This window comes from Sorex araneus, chromosome 6, assembly GCF_027595985.1.
Source record: "Sorex araneus isolate mSorAra2 chromosome 6, mSorAra2.pri, whole genome shotgun sequence".
Classification (NCBI taxonomy): Eukaryota; Metazoa; Chordata; class Mammalia; order Eulipotyphla; family Soricidae; genus Sorex; species Sorex araneus.
Window position 1 is genome coordinate 152,645,486 of NC_073307.1, and position 19,928 is coordinate 152,665,413.

At 37.1% G+C, this 19,928-nt stretch overlaps 2 protein-coding genes across 2 annotated transcripts; both read right to left on the reverse strand.

Annotated features, from left to right (window-relative positions):
• Positions 1–5,430: 5,430 nt before the first annotated feature.
• LOC101546772 (olfactory receptor 10AG1-like) lies at positions 5,431–7,852 on the reverse strand. The gene is made up of 2 exons (XM_004621721.2): positions 7,838–7,852; positions 5,431–6,369 (listed from the first exon to the last, which is right to left on the reverse strand). Exons 1-2 carry the CDS (start codon positions 7,850–7,852, stop codon positions 5,431–5,433), a joined length of 954 nt encoding a protein of 317 aa, XP_004621778.2.
• Positions 7,853–15,102: 7,250 nt separating this feature from the next.
• LOC101547020 (olfactory receptor 10AG1-like) lies at positions 15,103–16,065 on the reverse strand. Its single transcript, XM_004621722.2, has one exon. It carries the CDS (start codon positions 16,063–16,065, stop codon positions 15,103–15,105), a length of 963 nt encoding a protein of 320 aa, XP_004621779.2.
• Between the last annotated feature and the right edge of the window lie 3,863 nt (positions 16,066–19,928).

A 19,928-nucleotide genomic window follows, 5' to 3' on the forward strand; every position in this document is an offset into this window, starting at 1 on the left:
AAGCACTTTATAATTAAATTAGTATGATTCTTCCAAGAATATATTTCTACACTAATGTTCAATCAACTCTTTAACCTATGTATGAATCCTTGATATTTTTGTCTTCTGATTGTAAATATATTGAAACTATTCTAATACTTCAAATTCAATCAAAATCACTTCATAAAATATGATTTATTTAACAGTTGATATTATTATTTTTCATCCAATTACTATTTGTCATCCAATGATTTAACTATTCTTACTGGAGTGATAGCACAGCTGAAAGAGAGTTTGCCTTGCACAAGACCAACCTCGGTTAGATTCCTCCATCTCTCTTGGAGAGCCCAGCAAGCTACCAAGAGTATCCCACCCGCACGGCAGAGCCTGGCAAGCTACCCATGGCATATTCAGTATGTTTAAAACAGTAACAAGTCTCACAGTGGAGACATTACGATGCCTGCTCAAGCAAATCGATAAACAACAGTATGACAGTGCTACAGTGTTACAGTGCTACAAAATATATGTGATTTTTTAAGTCCTGGAATAGTTTTCTACATGACTTTGTGTTCAAAGTCATGTCAATGGAGCAGAATAATCAGGCAGTTTATCCTACCCTCAGTCCCTGAGAATCTCCTGCATGACATATTCAAATCATGTTCCAAGTTCAAATTTTGAGTGTGTTCGGTTAAGCAGCTGAAGAAAATGCAACAGGGTATCTCAAGACAGCATATTTCATTTTTATTATGTGCTTTTCATTTTCGCTGGAGTGGTAATATATTAGCCACAATTGTCATCATTCACTATTGAATGTCTGTAATTAGGGAGGGGAAATATGGGAAATATTTGGGAATGTAATAAAACCATGGTCTAATCTAAAATGAAGCTTCGATAAAGGTGTTGAGTGGCCACTGTGCTCAGTCTCTAGCCCTCATTCAGCCTGCAACTCCCTTCCCCCACATGGCCTTCGACTACATTATAGTTGGTGATCCCTTCTCTGAGTTGCCCTTTCCCCAGAATGTGAGGCCAGCCTCCTAGCCATGGAGTCAACCTCCTGGTAGTTGTTTCTACAATTCTTGGGTGTTAGTCTCCCACTCTGTTATTCTATATGTCATAGATGAGTGCAATCTTTCTATGTCTGTCTCTCTCTTTCTGACTCATTTCACTTAGCATGAAACTTTTCATGCCGATCCACTTAAATAAAAAATTTGTGACCTCCAGAGGGAGAGAACAGAAGGGAATGCCCTGCCACAGTGACAGGGTGGGGTGGGGGAGATGGGATTGGGGAGGATGGGAGGGATGCTGGGTTTACTGGTGGTGGAGTATGGGCACTGGTGAAGGGATGGGTTCCCGAACTTTGTATGGGGGAAGCATAAGCACAGATGTGTATAAATCCGTAACTGTACCCTCATGGTGATTCATTAATTAAAAATAAATAAATTTATTAAAAAATAATAAAAATAAATATTAAATTAAATTAAATTTAAAGAAAGATAAAAAATTAAAAACATTAAAAAAATAAAAAATAAAATAAAATTAAGCTTCGTTGTCACCAGCCTTTTTCCCATCCCAAAATGGTCCCCCTTGGGAAATGAGGACTGCCAAGACTGTGTGTGAATGGTACAACGTAATGGAGAAGGCTTGGTCCACTCAGAGAAGAGAATCTTTAAAATAAACACAGGCTAAGAATCTGTAAAATTAAAGAAAAAAAGATCCTGATAGACTGAAAATAGAAACCTAAAATTCAAAGTCCTTTACCTTTGACAATGGACTCTTAGCTCCATGGAAAACCCTCAAGCCAGGACAGTATGCAAATACCCTAGAAAAGCAGATCTACAAAAGCAAATGTCTCGCATTCCATTGCTGGGGTCACCATTATTCTACACAAGTTCTGTAATTCTTTCTCTGGCAATGGTCATATTGAGCTCGCTGTGTTGTTGTGTTTTTGATTCTTCCTCCAGTTTTAATATAATGTCTTGGCTTCACTGTTGTCCTCTCCTGAAATTCCTTTCTGCAACAGACCCACCCCAGAATCCTGGATTGAGAGGTTAGAGTTCCCCGGATGTAGGATTCCTAGATTCTACCCTTCCTGACCTCCCAGGGCACTTCACAGATGAGGTCCTTGTAGTCAGGCAAAGTGGTGACTGCCCCTCACTTTGGCTCCCAACACTGCCTTCCAGCTAGTGTCATCTAGCATTTTCTTAACTAAAGATGCTTTGATTTTGGCTTGTTGTCTTTCGATATTTTGTAAAGCTGTGATCCTTCCTGAAAGAGCAAGAAACCTAGCTTCTGGATAGATTACGGCTACTCATGATTTAAATAAGATGCTATGTAGAGACAAGATCAGGCAAGTTCAAGGGTGGTGCGGCTATAGACTCAGGATTTTATGGCCATAGAGAGGACTGCAGCATTAGCACTGTGGGTAGGCTGTTTACCTTGCACGCGGCTGACCCAGGTTCGATTCCTGTGTGCCTTTCGGAGAGCCTGGCAAGCTACCGAGAGTATCCCATCCACATGGCAGAACCTGACAAGCTACCTGTGGCGTATTCGATATGCCAAAAACAATCACAACAAGTCTCACAATGGACACGTTACTGGTGCTTACTCGAGCAAATCGAGGAGCAACCGGATGACAGTGTATGTAGAGAAAATGCTGACTTGAAAACCATGACAATTTGGTGTTGGGGAGAGAGAGATCACAAGGTTATCTATATAGTAAATGCTTTTCGTGTGCCAGTCCCTAAGGCACTGAATGTGTCCAACACCACTGGGTTAGACATAGTGCCCCTCACTGCATGACCAGGTCAGGCAGGAAACACACACAATCTAGCATTCCAGGTGTGTCCTCAATACAAAACTTAAGAAGCGATACTCTATAAAAAGACTGAATTCTTTCCCACTATAATCTGAAGGTGAATAAGTACAAAAGCATTGGTCATATTGTAGTGTTAAGCAAATTTGGACTTATTTTTCCTAATGATAAATTTACTTATTAGAATTATTCCCTCTTCTTATGTAAGATCTTTTTGAATGATGACAACTTGACTGTAAAAAACTAAAGCGCGCCGAGGGGGCGCGTGCACTCGCGGGCTCTCCAGGCGGCTCTGTCTCACCGCCCGCGTCCGGTGCTCCAGAACCGCTGTGTGTGCTGTTAGTCGAGGGCAGGCGACAGAAGGAAGAAGGAAGAAGGCCAAACTGGTTGCTCGATCCGTTTATTTCATTCTCTCCCTCCGCTTCTCTCCCGCTCTCCTGGATCTCTCCCCATGGATCTGCCCCGTGGATCTGGCTTGTGGATCTGGCTCCCCAACCCACTCTCCCAGCCTAGTTAAATCTCCACAGCATGAGGGGGTTGGGGCATACACGTAGGTGTGGTCACCATCAATAGGGTAAGGTTCCTTTCCCTTAGGGGATGCTTCTCCTAGGACTTAATTCTCTTTCAGCAGGAAGATCCACCCAAGGGCGGAGTCCCATGAATGTGTTTCTCTTCTCCTCAGCCAGCAAACATATAAGAATTCATAATATTAATTATTTTGTATGGACACAATAAGAGATGCATTAAAGCTTATAGAATTGCTCTCCTGGGGCCATCTCAACCTCAGACTACAGTGCTCAGGCCAGATCAGTCTTTCCTATCCCTGGCAGGGTCCCAGTCTCATAATTACTATTGGATCATGACAGCATTTGTCTATGATCAAGCTCTTAACTTATAGTTAAGAATTAGGCACTTTGGCCAGGCCCATCTCGATGCCAGGGTAGTAACTCACCGCTTGCCCTGGATCCTTCCTGTCCCACGTCGGGGACCCTACTTTGGGGTGTTAGGAACTGAGGGCAACTGAGGCTTAAGTGGAGAAAGCAGAGGCCCGGGAGGGAATATTCGAGGCCAATTAATTCCCAAGTTATAAAAACATAATATTGTCTTCTTGTGTCTATACAAAACAGACATAGCTTTAAAGTAAATTATTCAAAAGGCACAAGAAGAGGAGAAAGGCAATATTAACTTATATAATATAAATTCAGTATCCTAGGAAGGTCTGACCTTGCAAATTAGCAGAGTGGGATTAAGGGAAAGCCGAGGATTAACTCTTTTGGGGAAGAGAGCATGGAGAAGTGATTATAGCTAAACAAAGGGATGGGAGAGATTCGGGAACACCTTGATGGGTGTGACTGGGGTAAGCCTAAACTCTGGGTAAAACCGGGACAAGCTACTTGTGGCAAGGAGGGAAAGGGCAAAGTAATGTCATCCTACACTTGACAAATACTTCAGATACAAATACAAGCATTTTGACTTACAATTTTATTATGTGTATATAGTATAAAAGTATACTATATACAATTGTCATTTTACAAACGTGAAACATAAAAGAAAGAACTTTCAGAAGATAGATGAATATTGAGGTAATATGAATTCAGAACATTGTGGATTCAATGTCACATATAATATTCTCTAAAAAGCAATAGTATTTTTGCATTTCTTGTGTGAGAAAAGATAATCTTAAAATAAATATCAAGAGTTTTTTAGTCATGAGTGAGCCATAAAGTCCAAAAGAAGAAACTCAGGCATAAGAAAAAAAAAGGAGGAAATAGGATTATATGTGGTACAATATATGTCCGGGTTGGAGTGATAGCACAACAGGTAGGGTATTTGCCTTGCACACGGGCAACCCGGGTTCTATTTCTTTGCCCTCTCTGAGATCCCAGCAAACTACAGAGAGTATCTCACCCACATGGCAGAGCCTGGCAAGCTACCCATGGCGTATTCGTTATGCCAAAAATGGTAACAACAGGTCTCACAATGGAGACATTACTGGTGCCCACTCGAGAAAATTGATGAGCAGCGGGATCACAGTGACAGTGACCATATATATCTATATATTGATACATTTTAACATTGATACATGTTCACATTTTCCTTGAATATTAGATGTTTCCTAAATTTCAAAAAGACAAAATCAGTGTGTTGAAGGTAAACATGTCAAATTATAATGCACAAATTTAAGAACCATCCTCCAAAGGTTTATCATAGATTTTACTTTTAAGACTATGATATGAAAAGAATGAAAAACATATAAAAATCAAAAATTTTCTTTAGCTATTGGAGATATACATGGAATGATTAACTATATAAGAGATATTATGATTCTATTTAAAGAAATAACATCTCAAGTGAATTTATGAGAGAAATCAGACAGCATATGTAAGAAACTGGTTGAATACTTACTTTCTCATTGATTAGGTTAACGGTGGCTATAATCCTGATATAATAATGTTTATCGGAAAGTTCAAGTCAACAGAGATGGGCATAGAGATAATCCAGCAGGTCACTTGCAAAACAATAAAGATCATACATCTATTGCGAAATAGGAAAATGAAATACACATCATTTTCTATTGATGCAATGTAAAAATTAAATAAGGAAATGACAAAATTTTTGATTCAGCTGCCAACACACAATTAAGGCAGCAGTTTTCTCAAGGCTATCATGACATCCTTATTTCTCAGAGTGTATATCATGGGATTAAACATCGGGGTGACAATGGTGTAGAAAAGTGACAGAAACTTGTCTGCTTTAGAGGAATCTTTGGATTTGGGTCTTAAATAAGCAATCATTCCAGATCCAAAAAACAAAGTCACGACTATGATATGAGAGGAACAAGTGGAGAAGGCTTTGGCTCTTCCTGCCGCTGATGGCAGCTTCAGGACGGTGGAGATGATCTTGCTGTAGGAAGCAAGCACCAGCAGAAAAGGGAGCATAACGAACACCACAGCAGCGAAGAAAACCAACAGCTCATTTAGAAAAGTGTCCCCACAGGCCAGCTTCAGCATGGGGGGAATGTCACAAAAGAAGTGATTGATTTGGTTGGATCTGCAAAAAGACAGAGAGAAAATCTGACTTGTCTGTCCTATCTGTGAAGGAACGCTAATGAGCCAGCAAGCAGCCACCAGCTGGACACAAAACTTCTGGTTCATCATCAAAGGATAGTGCAGAGGGTTGCAAATGGCCACATAGCGGTCATAGGCCATCACGGTGAGGAGGAGAGACTCCACGTTTCCAAGCATAAGGACAAAACTCATCTGGGTGGCACAGGCCAACAAAGAGATATTTCTTTCCCGAGTCCAAAGGTTTTTGAGCATTCTTGGAAGAGTGACAGAGACATAGCAGATTTCCAAAAAGGAAAAGTTACCCAGGAAAAAGTACATGGGAGTCTGGAGAGACTGGTCGATGATGGTTATGAGAATAATGATGCCATTTCCGAAGACGATAATCAAATACACAAGGAAAAATATCACAAAAAGAGACATTTGAGAATAGATTACGTCAGAAAAGCCCAGAAGAACAAATTCCGTCCTCGCAGTGAGGTTTGCTTCAGCTTGGTTTTTCTGGTGTCCCATCTATGAAAATAATCAAATCAGCCATTTCTTTTTCTGGTTTGTTTGCCAATTCTAAAGAACAAAGAGACCTACGCTTATGGAGAAAATATAGTTATTATGCTCCATTCATTTCCCTCATTCCATATTCCACATTTAAAGAATTCAAAGGAGGCCTCCTGGAAAATTTAGATTGATTTCCTAATATACCAGTATGTTTAATGTCTAATACTAGTTTTCATTTAAATGAAAGTGATGTATTTAGAATTATTTCTTTTTCAATTTTAATGAAATAGACAAAATAGACTAATGTTATTCTTCCTAATAGACAGAAACATAAGTCAGGAACATTTGTATAACATTTTCTGAGTGGCTAAGCCACGACCAAATTCTGAGTTCCTTTTTTGGGGTATGTGTGTATGTGTGTGGAGGGGAGGGAGGTAGTTTCTAAGCTTTTCCACAACATATTTATCAAGTATGAAAAAGCAGTTCCTGTGTGGTAAGGTTTCTTAAAGGTAAGTTACTCTGAACTTATGGAGATTGTTTCAAACCATTCTGACATTTATCTATCAAAATAAAATAAGCTTTATAGTCTACGGGATATATATTGCAAGATAATGTATTTATCTGATCATGCAGCAGACAGTTGATAAATTTCTTTTGAAAGGTATATTCCTTAATTAATAATAGTGAAATTCATGTTTCACTAGAGATGATATGGTCTCTTAAACCATGCTAGTAAAATCTGACCTTAAGTATTTTCTCTATTACCCTTCCTCTTTAGGTAAAATAATTTTATTCCTATGTAGGAGTAAATAAGTCAAAAATAAGTATGAACCATGAATTATTATAATATGTGATTATTCTCAAAACCTTCTGAAAGAGATAAAATATATATGTTAGTTCATACACACAAGCATATGTATTTTATTAGATGATAAGAACTACAGAAACTCTAACATTGTCATGTTTTAAGACCGGTGGAGAATTTTGAAATTTAAAAAAAAGTCTATGAATGAAGTATTAAATAACAATTATTGAAGTAGAAAGTAAAAATGATTTTAACTAAGATGCTGTTAATATTATTTGAATAGTGTGAGGTAAAGAAATTCAGAGATAAATCTAATAGGTACTCACTCATGCTCATGACTGTTTTGAAACTCTGTGAGAACCTGCTGTGACATGTCCTTAGAGGCACTTTCTGACTTCAGATCTCTCTCTCTCTCTCTCTCTCTCTCTCTCTCTCCATTCCTGTCACATGCTTTTTTCTCCCTCTAACACTAAAATACCTGAGACATGAGGGTTCTGTTTATTTTTCCTATCTGGGATTAAACCAGACTCAAGAAAATTGTTATGTATCTCCTGAGGTATGTATAGTTGATTCTGTAGAGTACTAAAATAATAGATTGTTCAAATGCAGCAGTCCTCACTTATAAAAGGAAGTAAAAGATTCTTATATAAAAAACAATTAAACTCAAATCTAATACAACACTTTCAAGAAAGGCATCATTCAAAATAAATTTTTTAATTCATAATATTCATAAATATGACTTATAGTGCTAAACAAAACAATATTTTAATTGAATAACTACAACATTCTAAAAATTGAATCATAACACAAAGCATATACAATTTTTATATTATTCTCAATGGGGAACAAATAATAATAATAACTAGTTACTAAGTATGCTCTTCATATTACCTAATTTTTTCTTCAAATATTAAAAAAATATTAGTTAAGGAAAATGAAAGTGCGTGACAATATTCTTGTTTAGTTTAATATTGATTCTATCAATATCTCTGTTTCAGTTATGTGTCCATACTTAATATTAGTTGGCAACTTATTGTGAAAGAATGATATTTCATTATTTTATAAATATTTAATATTAAGTAGAATATAGAAGTAAAATTTTTGGAAATAAGAAAACAATAAGTTTTATCAATGACTTTCAACCTACCTTTAAAATAGCCACACTTTCCCAAACTAAAAATGTCTCATATATTCAAAACTTATCTCTATTCCCATAGGATCTTTAAAACTAGACCAATTAAAATAGCTAATTAAAATAACACCACTGAGATTCTGAGTTTTCTTTACTACTGGGACCACATCCAGATGTGTGCAAGACTTATTCTTGCCTCTGTACTCATGGATCACTGCCAGCAAGATTTGGGGTGCCATATGTGGTGCCAGGGAAGGTACTAGAGTAGGCCACAAACAATGCTAGTGCCTTACCTATGTATACTGTCTTTCCAGCCTTTTTATATTTGTGTTGTTTACTTTTCAAATTTAATTTTCAAATTTTATTTTATTTTTTAAATTTTATTTGATTTTCATAAAATTGTTCAAAATAACATATACATTCAATAGTCCAACACCAGTAACACCACCATTGTAACTTCTCACCACATTATTTTGAATTCCCTCTGCCCCCAAAATCTGCCTCCAAAGTCGGACCTAAATAATTTATTTTGTATTGCTTGTTATGATTAATCCCCTAAAAATGATCCAAACATTTTCCTTAGAGGAAAGTATGTGAAAAATTATTATATCTCACCCTGGAGCCATTAAATCCTTGTAGAAGATATTACTAACATATTGGTACAAATTGAGCCATGTGTGTATAAAAATATAATATATATATATATTTAATTGAGATTGGTTGTCTTCCACTTTGCATCCTATCAAATGTGGTGTTCTACTTTTGCTACATCACTGGCATAGAGTATGAGATGTTGCTTTGCCGTGAATGTGGACCCCGCTGCAAGAGCTCTAAAATCTTAAGTAGCCTGATACAACTGGAGTTAATTTTTTAACTGGTTGATGACTTTGGGGTCTGGAGCATCCATGCAGTTTCTGAGATTTATTTGTGAATCTCTGTATCATGGCCAGTAATGAGCTTTTATGGTGCCAAAGGTAATTTATGGAAATGACTGCCAGGCTCCCAGAAGAACAGGAAGAAGGCTGACCATTCTTGATTCTGTAAGGCTGGAGATTTTGGTCACAAAACCTGCGTACCTGAGTTTTTCAGAAAATTCACTCATTCAAGTCTTGGAGATCAGTTATGGTCATGGCAGCTATTGATTCTGGAGGTTTTGGGCTGCCAGGACTCTGGTGGGGAAGGTGAGTTAAATTTTATTTTTAATTAATTAATTTTAATTTTAACTTTCAGTATAGATTTCCCTCTATCAAAATAATTTACTTGCATGGAATAGATTACCAAAATACATATTATGTCTTAGGCTGAAGAATCTAATTTATAAGGGTCCTTTTTAGATTCATTTGTGTAATTTTTATTATAATAATTTTTAATTTAATTTTTCTTATATTCATTTACATTTTTCACTTTATTTTTTTTTTTTTTGCTTTTTGGGTCACACCTGGCGATGCACAGGGGTTACTCCTGGCTCTGTACTCAGGAATTACCCCTGACTGTGCTCAGGCAACCATATGGGATGCTGGGATTCGAACACGGGTCGGCCGCGTGCAAGGCAAACGCCCTACCCGCTGTGTTATCTCTCCAGCCCCCTACATTTTTAACTTTAAAATGCCTAATATAAAAATGTCATAGATCATAAATATAACAGAAGGCAAAGTGGAAGTTGAACTTAAAAGAACAAATCAGCACTTTTTAAAAATGTCAAATTCAGTCAACTACTGAATGTAATAATTTCTTCAATTTATTCTTTCAGAGTAATGCACCTTCTTGAATTCAACGTTACCAATACATATTTTTTCCCTACCAGATATGTAACTTTTTCAGTATGTATTCTTTCCCTACTGAGTATGTAATATGCAAGTGTTACTTTGTAAGAAAGAAGTATTAAAAAGACAGTAGAATGGATCATATTTTCACTAAGTATCATCTTTAAAACCCATTGGAATGCCAAAGTTTTATGGTTCAGCTAAAAATTTAATTGAGCCCTCTAATGATTAGCATATAGATTAGTTTGAGTTTCAAATATAAAAATCTTATTTAGAAGAAAAATTTTTAACAAGCTTGTCACTAAGTATCCCTAGTCTCATCCTAATATGTGCTGGTCTCATACTTATAGTGTTTTCTCATACTTAGATGCTTGCTATTCCTCAGGTTTCATAACAAAAATCTTAGTGAATATATGCATTCATAATGTACATGTACACAAGGATGTTTTGCTCCATTACTTTTGGAACCATGGAATCCCAAGTACCAGCAGGGGTGATTCTTGAGTGCAGAGCCAGGAATAACTCCTGAGCATGGCCATTACCAAAATTAAATACAATTTAAAACATTAGTAAAGTAAATGGACTTTAGTGGTAGCACAGCGGTAGGGCATTTGCCTTGCACATGGCCGACCCGTGTTTGATTCTCCCATTCCTCTCAGAGAGCCCGGCAAGCTACTGAAAGTATCCTGCCCGCATGGCAGAGCCTGGTAAGCTACCCGTGGCATATTTGATATGCCAAAACCAGTAATAATAAGTCTTACAATGGAGACGTTACTGGTGCCCACTCAAGCAAATGGATGAACAACAGAACAGCAGTGCTACAGTGATACAGTCAAGTAAATGCATATGATTCATTTATGGCCATTCAAAACCAAAATCTCAGACTAGAGTAAATTAGAGGTGAGTTTGTCAGCAGGCTGCTTACCTAATCAAAGACCCTAACATCCACTTGTTTCCACAACCCACAATTCTTGTCATGCCCCCATCCGGACTCCACCACCTCAGGACATACTTCGAAGAGATATAATTTGCCAAAAAAATTTGGATATATGGCTTTTGTGAGTGAAATCTCCAGGCTTTTTCTGGGTTAGAGTGGGCTACCTCCCCCAACCTCCCTGTACTTCTGGAAGCCTCAACAATCATGTCCACACCTCAAAGCTGCCGACCAGTTTAAAAAGATACTCCAGGCTTATCTTCCCAATAAAAATACATCCTGGACCAAAAATAACAAAAACAAACAAACAAACAAACAAAAAACAGTCTTTATTATGTCCAAGGCAAGGCAAGCAGTACCTTAACCCCTATACTATCTCTCCATCCATGATCAGGCTAAATGTATTGATATAGACTATCAAATCAGATATTCTGAACTTTATTTGCTAGAGAGGAGCATAGAAAGAAATAAAAGTTTTATTGAATGATGGTGAAAAATAATGATTAAGTTGGTAGTGGAGAGGTTCTTTCACCTCAGCTACTCAAGACAGGAATTCAGAGTGTTGAGGTAGTAACAAGGTACATGTCTTTGTGAAAGAAATCACTGACAGAATTAGAGGCATAAGGAAAAGGTGTCATGGAATTAGGATGCTTGCAAAGACCCAGGGTTACTCTTTGTAGTATTTATATACTCTTTCTTGGACATAATTCTCCACTGCATTGAGAGGCTATCGATCTAATTGGGACTGGTAAAGAAGGAAGACCCAAAATGGCCTTTAGCAGAGTCACCGTATTGGGTGAAATTAATTTTTCTAGATTACTGGACAGTCATTAGGAACTCTTTTTATTTCATAGAGCTCAAACTATCTCAGTGGCCTTCTATTCAGAGTAGATCCTTCTAGATGTAAAGGTATCAACAGAATTGTTTATTTTTTCCAGTATTTATTGAGTCATCATGATTTACTGCTAGTGAGCAAGTAGCATAAGGGGAGGAATCAATGTGTGAAGGCAGTCAAAAATCAAACATAAACTTTTATAAAAAAAGAAGTTATTGGAATAAAATATATAAATATATAATATATACATAAAATATAGCATATGTTGACTATACTTAATAATGTTGTGTTGTATTAAAGTTCCTAAAAGAATTAGATCTTCACAGTTACAGTTTAAGATAAAGAAATCTGAGTTTGGGGACCTGAGAGATATTACTAGATTATGCCCCTTGTATGGTAACGCCAAGCCTTGTTCAATCTCCAGTACCACAAATTATGCCACAAGCACCACCAGGTGGTATCTCAATAAAGAATGTCAGATCATTAACTTTTCTTTTCAGGGTTATCCACGATACCCACTAGTGCTCAGGAGATATTCTTAGCTCTGTGCTTAGGAGTAACACCTTACAGTGCTCAGGGGAAACCGTATGGTTCCAGGGATCAAAATTGTGTCAGCAGGATATAAAGCTAGCACCTTCACTCTTATACTATATCTCCAGCCCCCGAGTTTTCCTTTTCTTCATTGTGTATCTGTTACATCTCCTTTATGCATTTATTTATCAGTAGGCATTTAGATTTATTTCATATTTTAGCTCCTATAAAGAACATAGCAGTAACAAAAAAGGTGCTGTCATCTCTTAAGATTCTGAAATTGTTTCTCTAGGTCATATGGTATTTCAATCTTTGTTTTTTATTTTTTGAGGAAACTGCATAAATTTTCTATATGTACTAATGACTGCATCAATATACATTCCCCAAAACAGACATTGTGTCATTCCTTAATGGGAATAACAAGACAAACGCAACTCGATCATGAGAACATAGTGAAACAAAATCCCTATCCTGCCACAGACATATCATCATGTCCTTAGTAAATCACGTTCTTTGAGAGAAAGAACTTCACCTTATTGCTCCTCTTTATCCTCACCATCTAGGGAAATGCCAGAGACATTTCAGCCTTAGTATGACCCCCAAATAGGTTTCCACATGAAAGAAAAAAATAGAACTCAATAATTATGTGGTTTAACAGCTAATTAGAGAGAGAAAACAGAAGGGAATGCCTTGCCACAGTGGCAGGGTGGGGTGGGGGGGAGATGGGATTGGGGAGGGTGGGAGGGACACTGGGTTTACGGGTGGTGGAGAATGGGCACTGGTGAAGGGATGGGTTCCCAAACTTTGTATGAGGGAAGTATAAGCACAAAAGTGTATAAATCTGTAACTGTACCCTCACGGTGATTCTCTAATTAAAAATAAATAAATTAAAAAATAAATAAATAAAAAAATAATTATGTGGTTTACGTTTTAATATATTAATTTGTAAATAATCTGAAAAAAAAACATTAATCTCATCTTTGGTTAGTAAATTCTTTGTCAATCCTTTAAAAGAACATTAATTTCAGATAGTAAAGCAGTGGACTAATCTTTTACTGACAGTGGTCAGAAGACAAGAGGATCTTAGCACATAAGGGGAGTTAAATGAGAACTGGAGGATTGTGGATATTGTTCCTTTCCAGTTTCTTTAGTGAGGCGCTTTTCACATTTGTTTTTGCACTGTTGTTTTGAATAATCCATTTTGTGAATTAGTTCAAAAGTCAGAAAAGTAAAACAAAATGTTGAAAAAGTGCCATATAGAGCACTTCTGCTGCCTAAATACTGATCACAATTTTTTCCTCATCACTGATTTTTGCTGGTCTGTCTTCACAGGAAAAAAAAGCAGAAGTTAGGAAATGCTGGGAATGAAAATTTATCTTTATTTTTTGGGCAGATGTGATATATCTTTAGAAGTTATTGATATCCGGCAGCTGTACGAAAACCTGGATACTTTTTTTTTGTTTAATCTTAGCATAATGACTTTCTTAGCATAATTAACATAATTAACTTAATTCTTAGCATAATTTGCTTTCTGTTTAGTCTTCTGGTAAGTCTTCTGCTCCTTGGATTAAAGCATGATAAGGGAACATAAACACCTTTTAAGTATTTCATGGGAGGATAAATATAGGGCTTGCACCATATGCCTTTTATCAGTCAACTCTCTTTTAATCCCCAACTCCATATGTTTTCCCAAGCATCACTGAGTATAGTCCTCGAGTCCCAAGAATGCTCAGTATAACCTGAGTAATCCTGTGCACTATCCTGCCCTAGCAGCAATGCCTTCTTGGACCCTTCCATTAAACTGCTAGTCAGTTGGCCAAGAACCACAGGTAACAAGCCTTGTAAGAACCTCCTGGGAGTCTCCCCCAAGATATTTATTGTTTTGTGCAATTATAATTAAAAAAATACAAGTAGATGTGTATTTTATAAAAGCTAGTTAATGCCTTTATTTTATCTGGTATCTGGATATAATTACTATGTTGTCAAATTTCTGTTTAAAAACTTGCACAGGTAGAGTGCCAAGATGAAGAAAACACTGAGCAGGAATTGTTTTTGGTGGTCTTACTTTTATGACTTATTCTTTAATTTTACAAATGATTTTTGTGTGAATTAAGCTGGTGAATAATTAGATTCACCACATTTGAATTTTTTATCTCACATATATAGCAAATATGGGAAACTGATTAAAAAAATCAGTCCTTATCAAAAGTGGGTGTGAATCCAAAACAAAATGAATTAAAAAAATACAAATTCTGAGCTTGATCACTAATGCTGGAATCTCCATCACCACCACTTGGAGTCATTCTAGTGGCCCAGAATTCTTCTGAGCCAAGTGTCAAACTGCCTAGCAATTTATCTGAGGAGTAGAAGAGGCCGTGAGCCCCTTTGAATACTCATGGACTTTGCATCTATGATAAAGCAAAAATTGCAACTATGTGAGTTGTGGGTGTTTAAAAGTTTTATTTTCCAATGTTTATGTTCTGAAAAAATATATAAAGGTAGATAGATGATAGGTATGCATCTCAGATAGATAGGCGGATGGATAGATCAATAACCATTTTGTGAAAAAGAAAACACACACTACAACAACTTTTAATGACTCCAAGTTATTCCAGATAGTCTTATACTTTACACTGGGCTTGAATGAAATTATTATTTAACTTACAACTGACAATTGAATTTAAATTAGACAAAAATATGAGATCACTCAAGAAAGTCTCCGACCTAAAAAGAACAAAGTAATATAAGAAGTTATGCCTTTGAGTCATTGCATTTCAGGAGAAATTTCCTCAGTGCCATCGTAACATCTTTGTTTCTCAAACAATATATCATGGGGTTAAACATGGGTATGACAATGGTATATATAAGGGAAAGTATTTTTTCCATCCCTGTGGAGGGACTTGATATTGGCTTAAAGTACACGATGATGCCCGATCCAAAGAATAAAATCACAACGGTGAGATGAGAAGAGCAAGTCGAGAAGGCCTTGGCTCTCCCAGTTGCTGATGGCAGCTTCAGGATGGTGGAGATAATATTCACGTAGGAGCACAGTATTAATGTAAAAGGAGTGGCAGCAACAAGAACAGCTATCATGTAAACCAACATCTCAGTCATAAATACGTCCCCACAAGCAAGCTGAACTACTGGTGGTATATCACAGAAGAAATGGTTTAACTGGTTAGAACCACAGAAGGACAAAGAGAAGACGTGATAGGTGAAGCCGGTGTATACTGGAATGGCACTGACCCAACATACAGTTGCCAGTTGAAGGCACAGTCTATTGTTCATGATGAGATGGTAGAGCAAGGGGTTGCAAATGGCCACATACCTGTCATAAGCCATGACGGTGAGAAAGAAACACTCGGTAGCACCCAAGATCAGAAAAAAATACATTTGGATAGCACAGGCCACAAAGGAAATACTTCTGTTTTGTCTTTGAAGATCTGCTAATAATCTGGGGGCAGTCACTGTCACAAAGCAAATTTCCAAGAAAGAAAAATTACTGAGGAAAAAATACATGGGGGTATTGAGTGCAGCGTCAATCTTGGTTATTATGAGAATGAGGCTATTTCCCATCAAAATTGTTGCATAGATGATCAAAAACACTCCAAAAAGAAATCCTTGAAGTTCAGGCACATCAGAAAAACTGATCAAAATGAATTCCACTACTCTGGTATGGTTTTCCCTTGGGGGATTTTGTCCTGATGATTCCATCTACGGAGGGGAAAAATGGTTTAAGTGACTTTTGAGCCTTCACATTGCAGAATGGGACATGTGTAATCCATTTTTTAATTTTCTAATCCACTGACAGAGGACAGAGAACCTGCTTGTTTTCTATTCTGGGTTGCATATCTTAAAGCTAGCATTCTACAATAACAAATGTGAAACAAAATAATATTCCTAAACTCTCTTCCTCCTGTTCATTTTCAAATGATGGATATAGCAATAAAACAGCAAAGCAGGTTAAGAATAAAACTAAGGCAGATGGAATAGAGAAGGGATCACCAAGAAAATGATGGCTGGAGGAATCAGTTGGGATGGGAGATGCATGCCGAAAGTAGATAATGGAGCAAACATGATGACCTCTCAGTGTCTGTGTTGCAAGCCATAATTCCCAAAAGTAGAGAGAGAGTATGGGGAATATTGTCTGCCATGGAGGCAGGGGGAGGGTGGGAGAGGGGGGTTATACCCGGGATATTGGTGGTGAGGAATGTGCACTGGTGGAGGGTTGGGTGTTTGATCATTGTGAGATTGCAATCCAAACATGAAAGCTTGTAACTATCTCATGGTGATTCAATAAAATTTATTTTTTTAAAAAAAAAGAATAAGACTACAAAGGGTAGGGAAACGTTTGAACAAACATAAAAGTATGAGTTGAATGCTTTGTTCCCTGGCACTGCATGGCTGTCTGAGCACCCACCAGGAGCAATCCAGGAGCAGAGAGTGGGAAGTTGTACAAAGTTTGATCTGAACACCCCCAAAATAAAGAAGGAATGAAATATGTCTGTCAGCTTATTCTCAAAGTTTACCAGAATCCTTAAGGATAAATGTCTCTTCTTCCTCTTGTCTTTGATCTCTATAACTGCTTTTTTTGCTTTGTTTTTTTTTTTTATGCCACTGCACCAGGCATACTCAGGGGTTACTCCTGGTTCTTCTGCAATGAGGAGTTACTCCTGGGGAGCACTCAGGGAACCATATATAATTCTGGGTATGGAACCCAGGTCACCACATGCAAGGCACTACCCTCTGTGCTACTTCTCCAGTCCCCCAAACATTCACATTCATTACTATTACTGTTATTATTAAGTTTTGGATCAAACCCGGAAGTGCTCAGGGAATACTCCTTGCGCTGCTTTAAGGAATTACCTCTGGTGGTACCCACTGTACTTTTCATCCAGCTCCTCTCTAACTACTTTTTTGTCTTCTTGCCTAGCAATTTCCAATGAAGACATTTATTTGATTCCTCCACATTTGGTTTTTTACTTCCCTGAGATGACCAAGAAAAGGTGGTCGACAGACAGCACTGCAGCTCTACTTCAACCCAGGCCACTGACTGGTGGGCAAGAAACACAAACAACACTGAAAGACAACACTGAACCGCAGCAAAGGAAGCATAATTTCCCTCTACCAAGTTTCATTAAGAATCATGCATCAGGGGCTGGAGCAATAGCACAGTGGATAGGCCGTTTGCCTTGCACATGGTCGACTGGGTTCGATTCCCAGCATCCCATATGGTCCCCTGAGCACTAGCAGGACTAATTCTGGAGTGCAAAGCCAGGAATAACCCCTGTGTATTGCCGGTTTTGACACAAAAAATAAAACAAAAAAGAAAATAATCATGCATCATAGAAATACTTATGTTTGCTGGACGCTTAGAATGTGAAATTATTAAATAAGATTTTTGCTATATCTTCAATTCTATCTTGTCTTCTGATACCAGTTTTTGCAGTCCTACTTATGTTAAAAAGTTTAGACATTTAAGAGTAATTACGTAATAATTTTATTAGGTGGTTGGGCAAGAAAAAGAAAAAAGTGCTAAAGGAATATGATCGGAAGTCTCACACTGATGTCAAACAAAATTCACATATGCCTTGCTTGTCTTTTCCTACCTCAAATAGAAGTTTCTGAACATATATGAAATACATGAAAATTTAAAATACATACATATTTTATGAATAGAATAGATGTTTTAATAACACTGTAGCATTCTCGTCCCATTGTTTATCAATTTGCTCGAGCAGGCACCAGTAATGTTAGACTGTTGTTATTGTTAGAGTTGTTGCTATTGTTTTGGGCATATGGAATACTCCAGAGGTAGCTTGCCTAGCTCTGACCTGCAGGCGGGTTACTCTTGGAAGCTTGCCAGGCTCTCCAAGAGGGATGGAGGAATCGAACCCACATGTAAGTATCCAAGCCCTATCCAGTGTGCAATCGCTCCAGTCCATGTTTTGAATGCATGTGTAGTTTTAATACACATTTTGAAAATGCAGTGAATGGAGCATTTTATGGATAAAATGCAGTCTAAACATTCTCAACTTACAGTCTATAATATTATATACATTCTAAATGTACATTCTAATAAAGCGTTCCCATATTGCAGTCTAAATATATCATATATATCCTAAATTTATTTTCGAATGAAGAATCATTCAAATGTTGGGGCTGGAGCGATAGCACAGCGGGTAGGGCATTTGCCTTGCACGCGGCCGACCGGGGTTCGATCCCCGGCATCCCATATGGTCCCCCAAGCACCACCAGGAGTAATTCCTGAGTGCAAAGCCAGGAGTAACCCCTGAGCATCGCTGGGTGTGACCCAAAAAGAAAAAAAAAATCATTCAAATGTTAAATGCAACGGAAACTACCCTGAAAACATCTTCAAAAATTAGCTATGGTAGATCAAATGTGTTTGATCTCTTTTTTATTGTACTTTTGTGGTTTCCATGAAATCCTCAAAACATTCTCTAACATGAGACTAGAGCGATAGTACAGCAGATAGGATGCTAAGTTTGAATGAGACTGACCCAGGTTGATTCTTGGGAATCTCTTAAGTTCCCCCCAGTAACACCAGGGTTAATTCCTGAGTACAGAGCCAGGAAAAGCCCTGAGCAATGCTTTGTGTGTTCACCCACCCCAAAATAAAATAAACAAATAAAAGACAATGGAAATATATTTCAAGAATAAAAAGTCCTTATCTCCTTAAACTCTGTTTACAAGTAGAGGGCTCCTTGATTTTGTGGGTATGCTTATAAATATTCAATGATGGATAATTGCAAATGATTTCCCACTGATATTAGCAGTCACGCTCTGTTAATTAAAATGTTGGCTGACCTAAGATCCTAATATTGATAGACATAAAACAGAAATTATCTAATTTGTGATACTTGTGAATTTGTGATACTTTGGATAAATCAGTAGAGTTTAATTTTCTTTGCTGGGAAATATACACAGTAATAACTATATGTGACTCTATTAGTATTAAGGGTAAATAGTGCAATCTTTATCAATAACTGGGATTAAAAGGGTTAGTTATATGCTGTATGTAGGATAGCTATCTCAAATTGCATACTTTCTTTATTATCTTGAAGTTTTGCTTATCTTTTATCTAGTCATGAATTGGACTGTTTTGTAACTAGGTAAGAATTCCTAGGTAAGAATTTAGCAAGAGCTAAGAATAATAAATATCCAAAGGCAACAGTCCCTAAAAATTGTCCTACAAAAACTAAGTTTTTTAAGGAATGTGGAGAACAGGGAGGTGACCTTGAAACTTTAGTGAAGGGACACTGACACTTTATTGTGTTGGGACATGGTATGACTGTAACTTCATTAACAGTATTGTAAAGCATAATTGAGACATTATTAAAAATTAAGACATTAGTAAAACTATATTCAAACAAAGAGTACTAAAGTTATAATTAGTTATCTAGTCTATGCTAGGTAAATCCCAACAAGCTGAAGTACTTAGAAAAAAATTCTAATTGAATAGATCTTAATTACTTTTTACTCTCATCTATATCACTTTTATATTTTGAACAAACAAGAAGCATTTCTTTTAGAAAACTTAAAAGAGGGGATGGAGT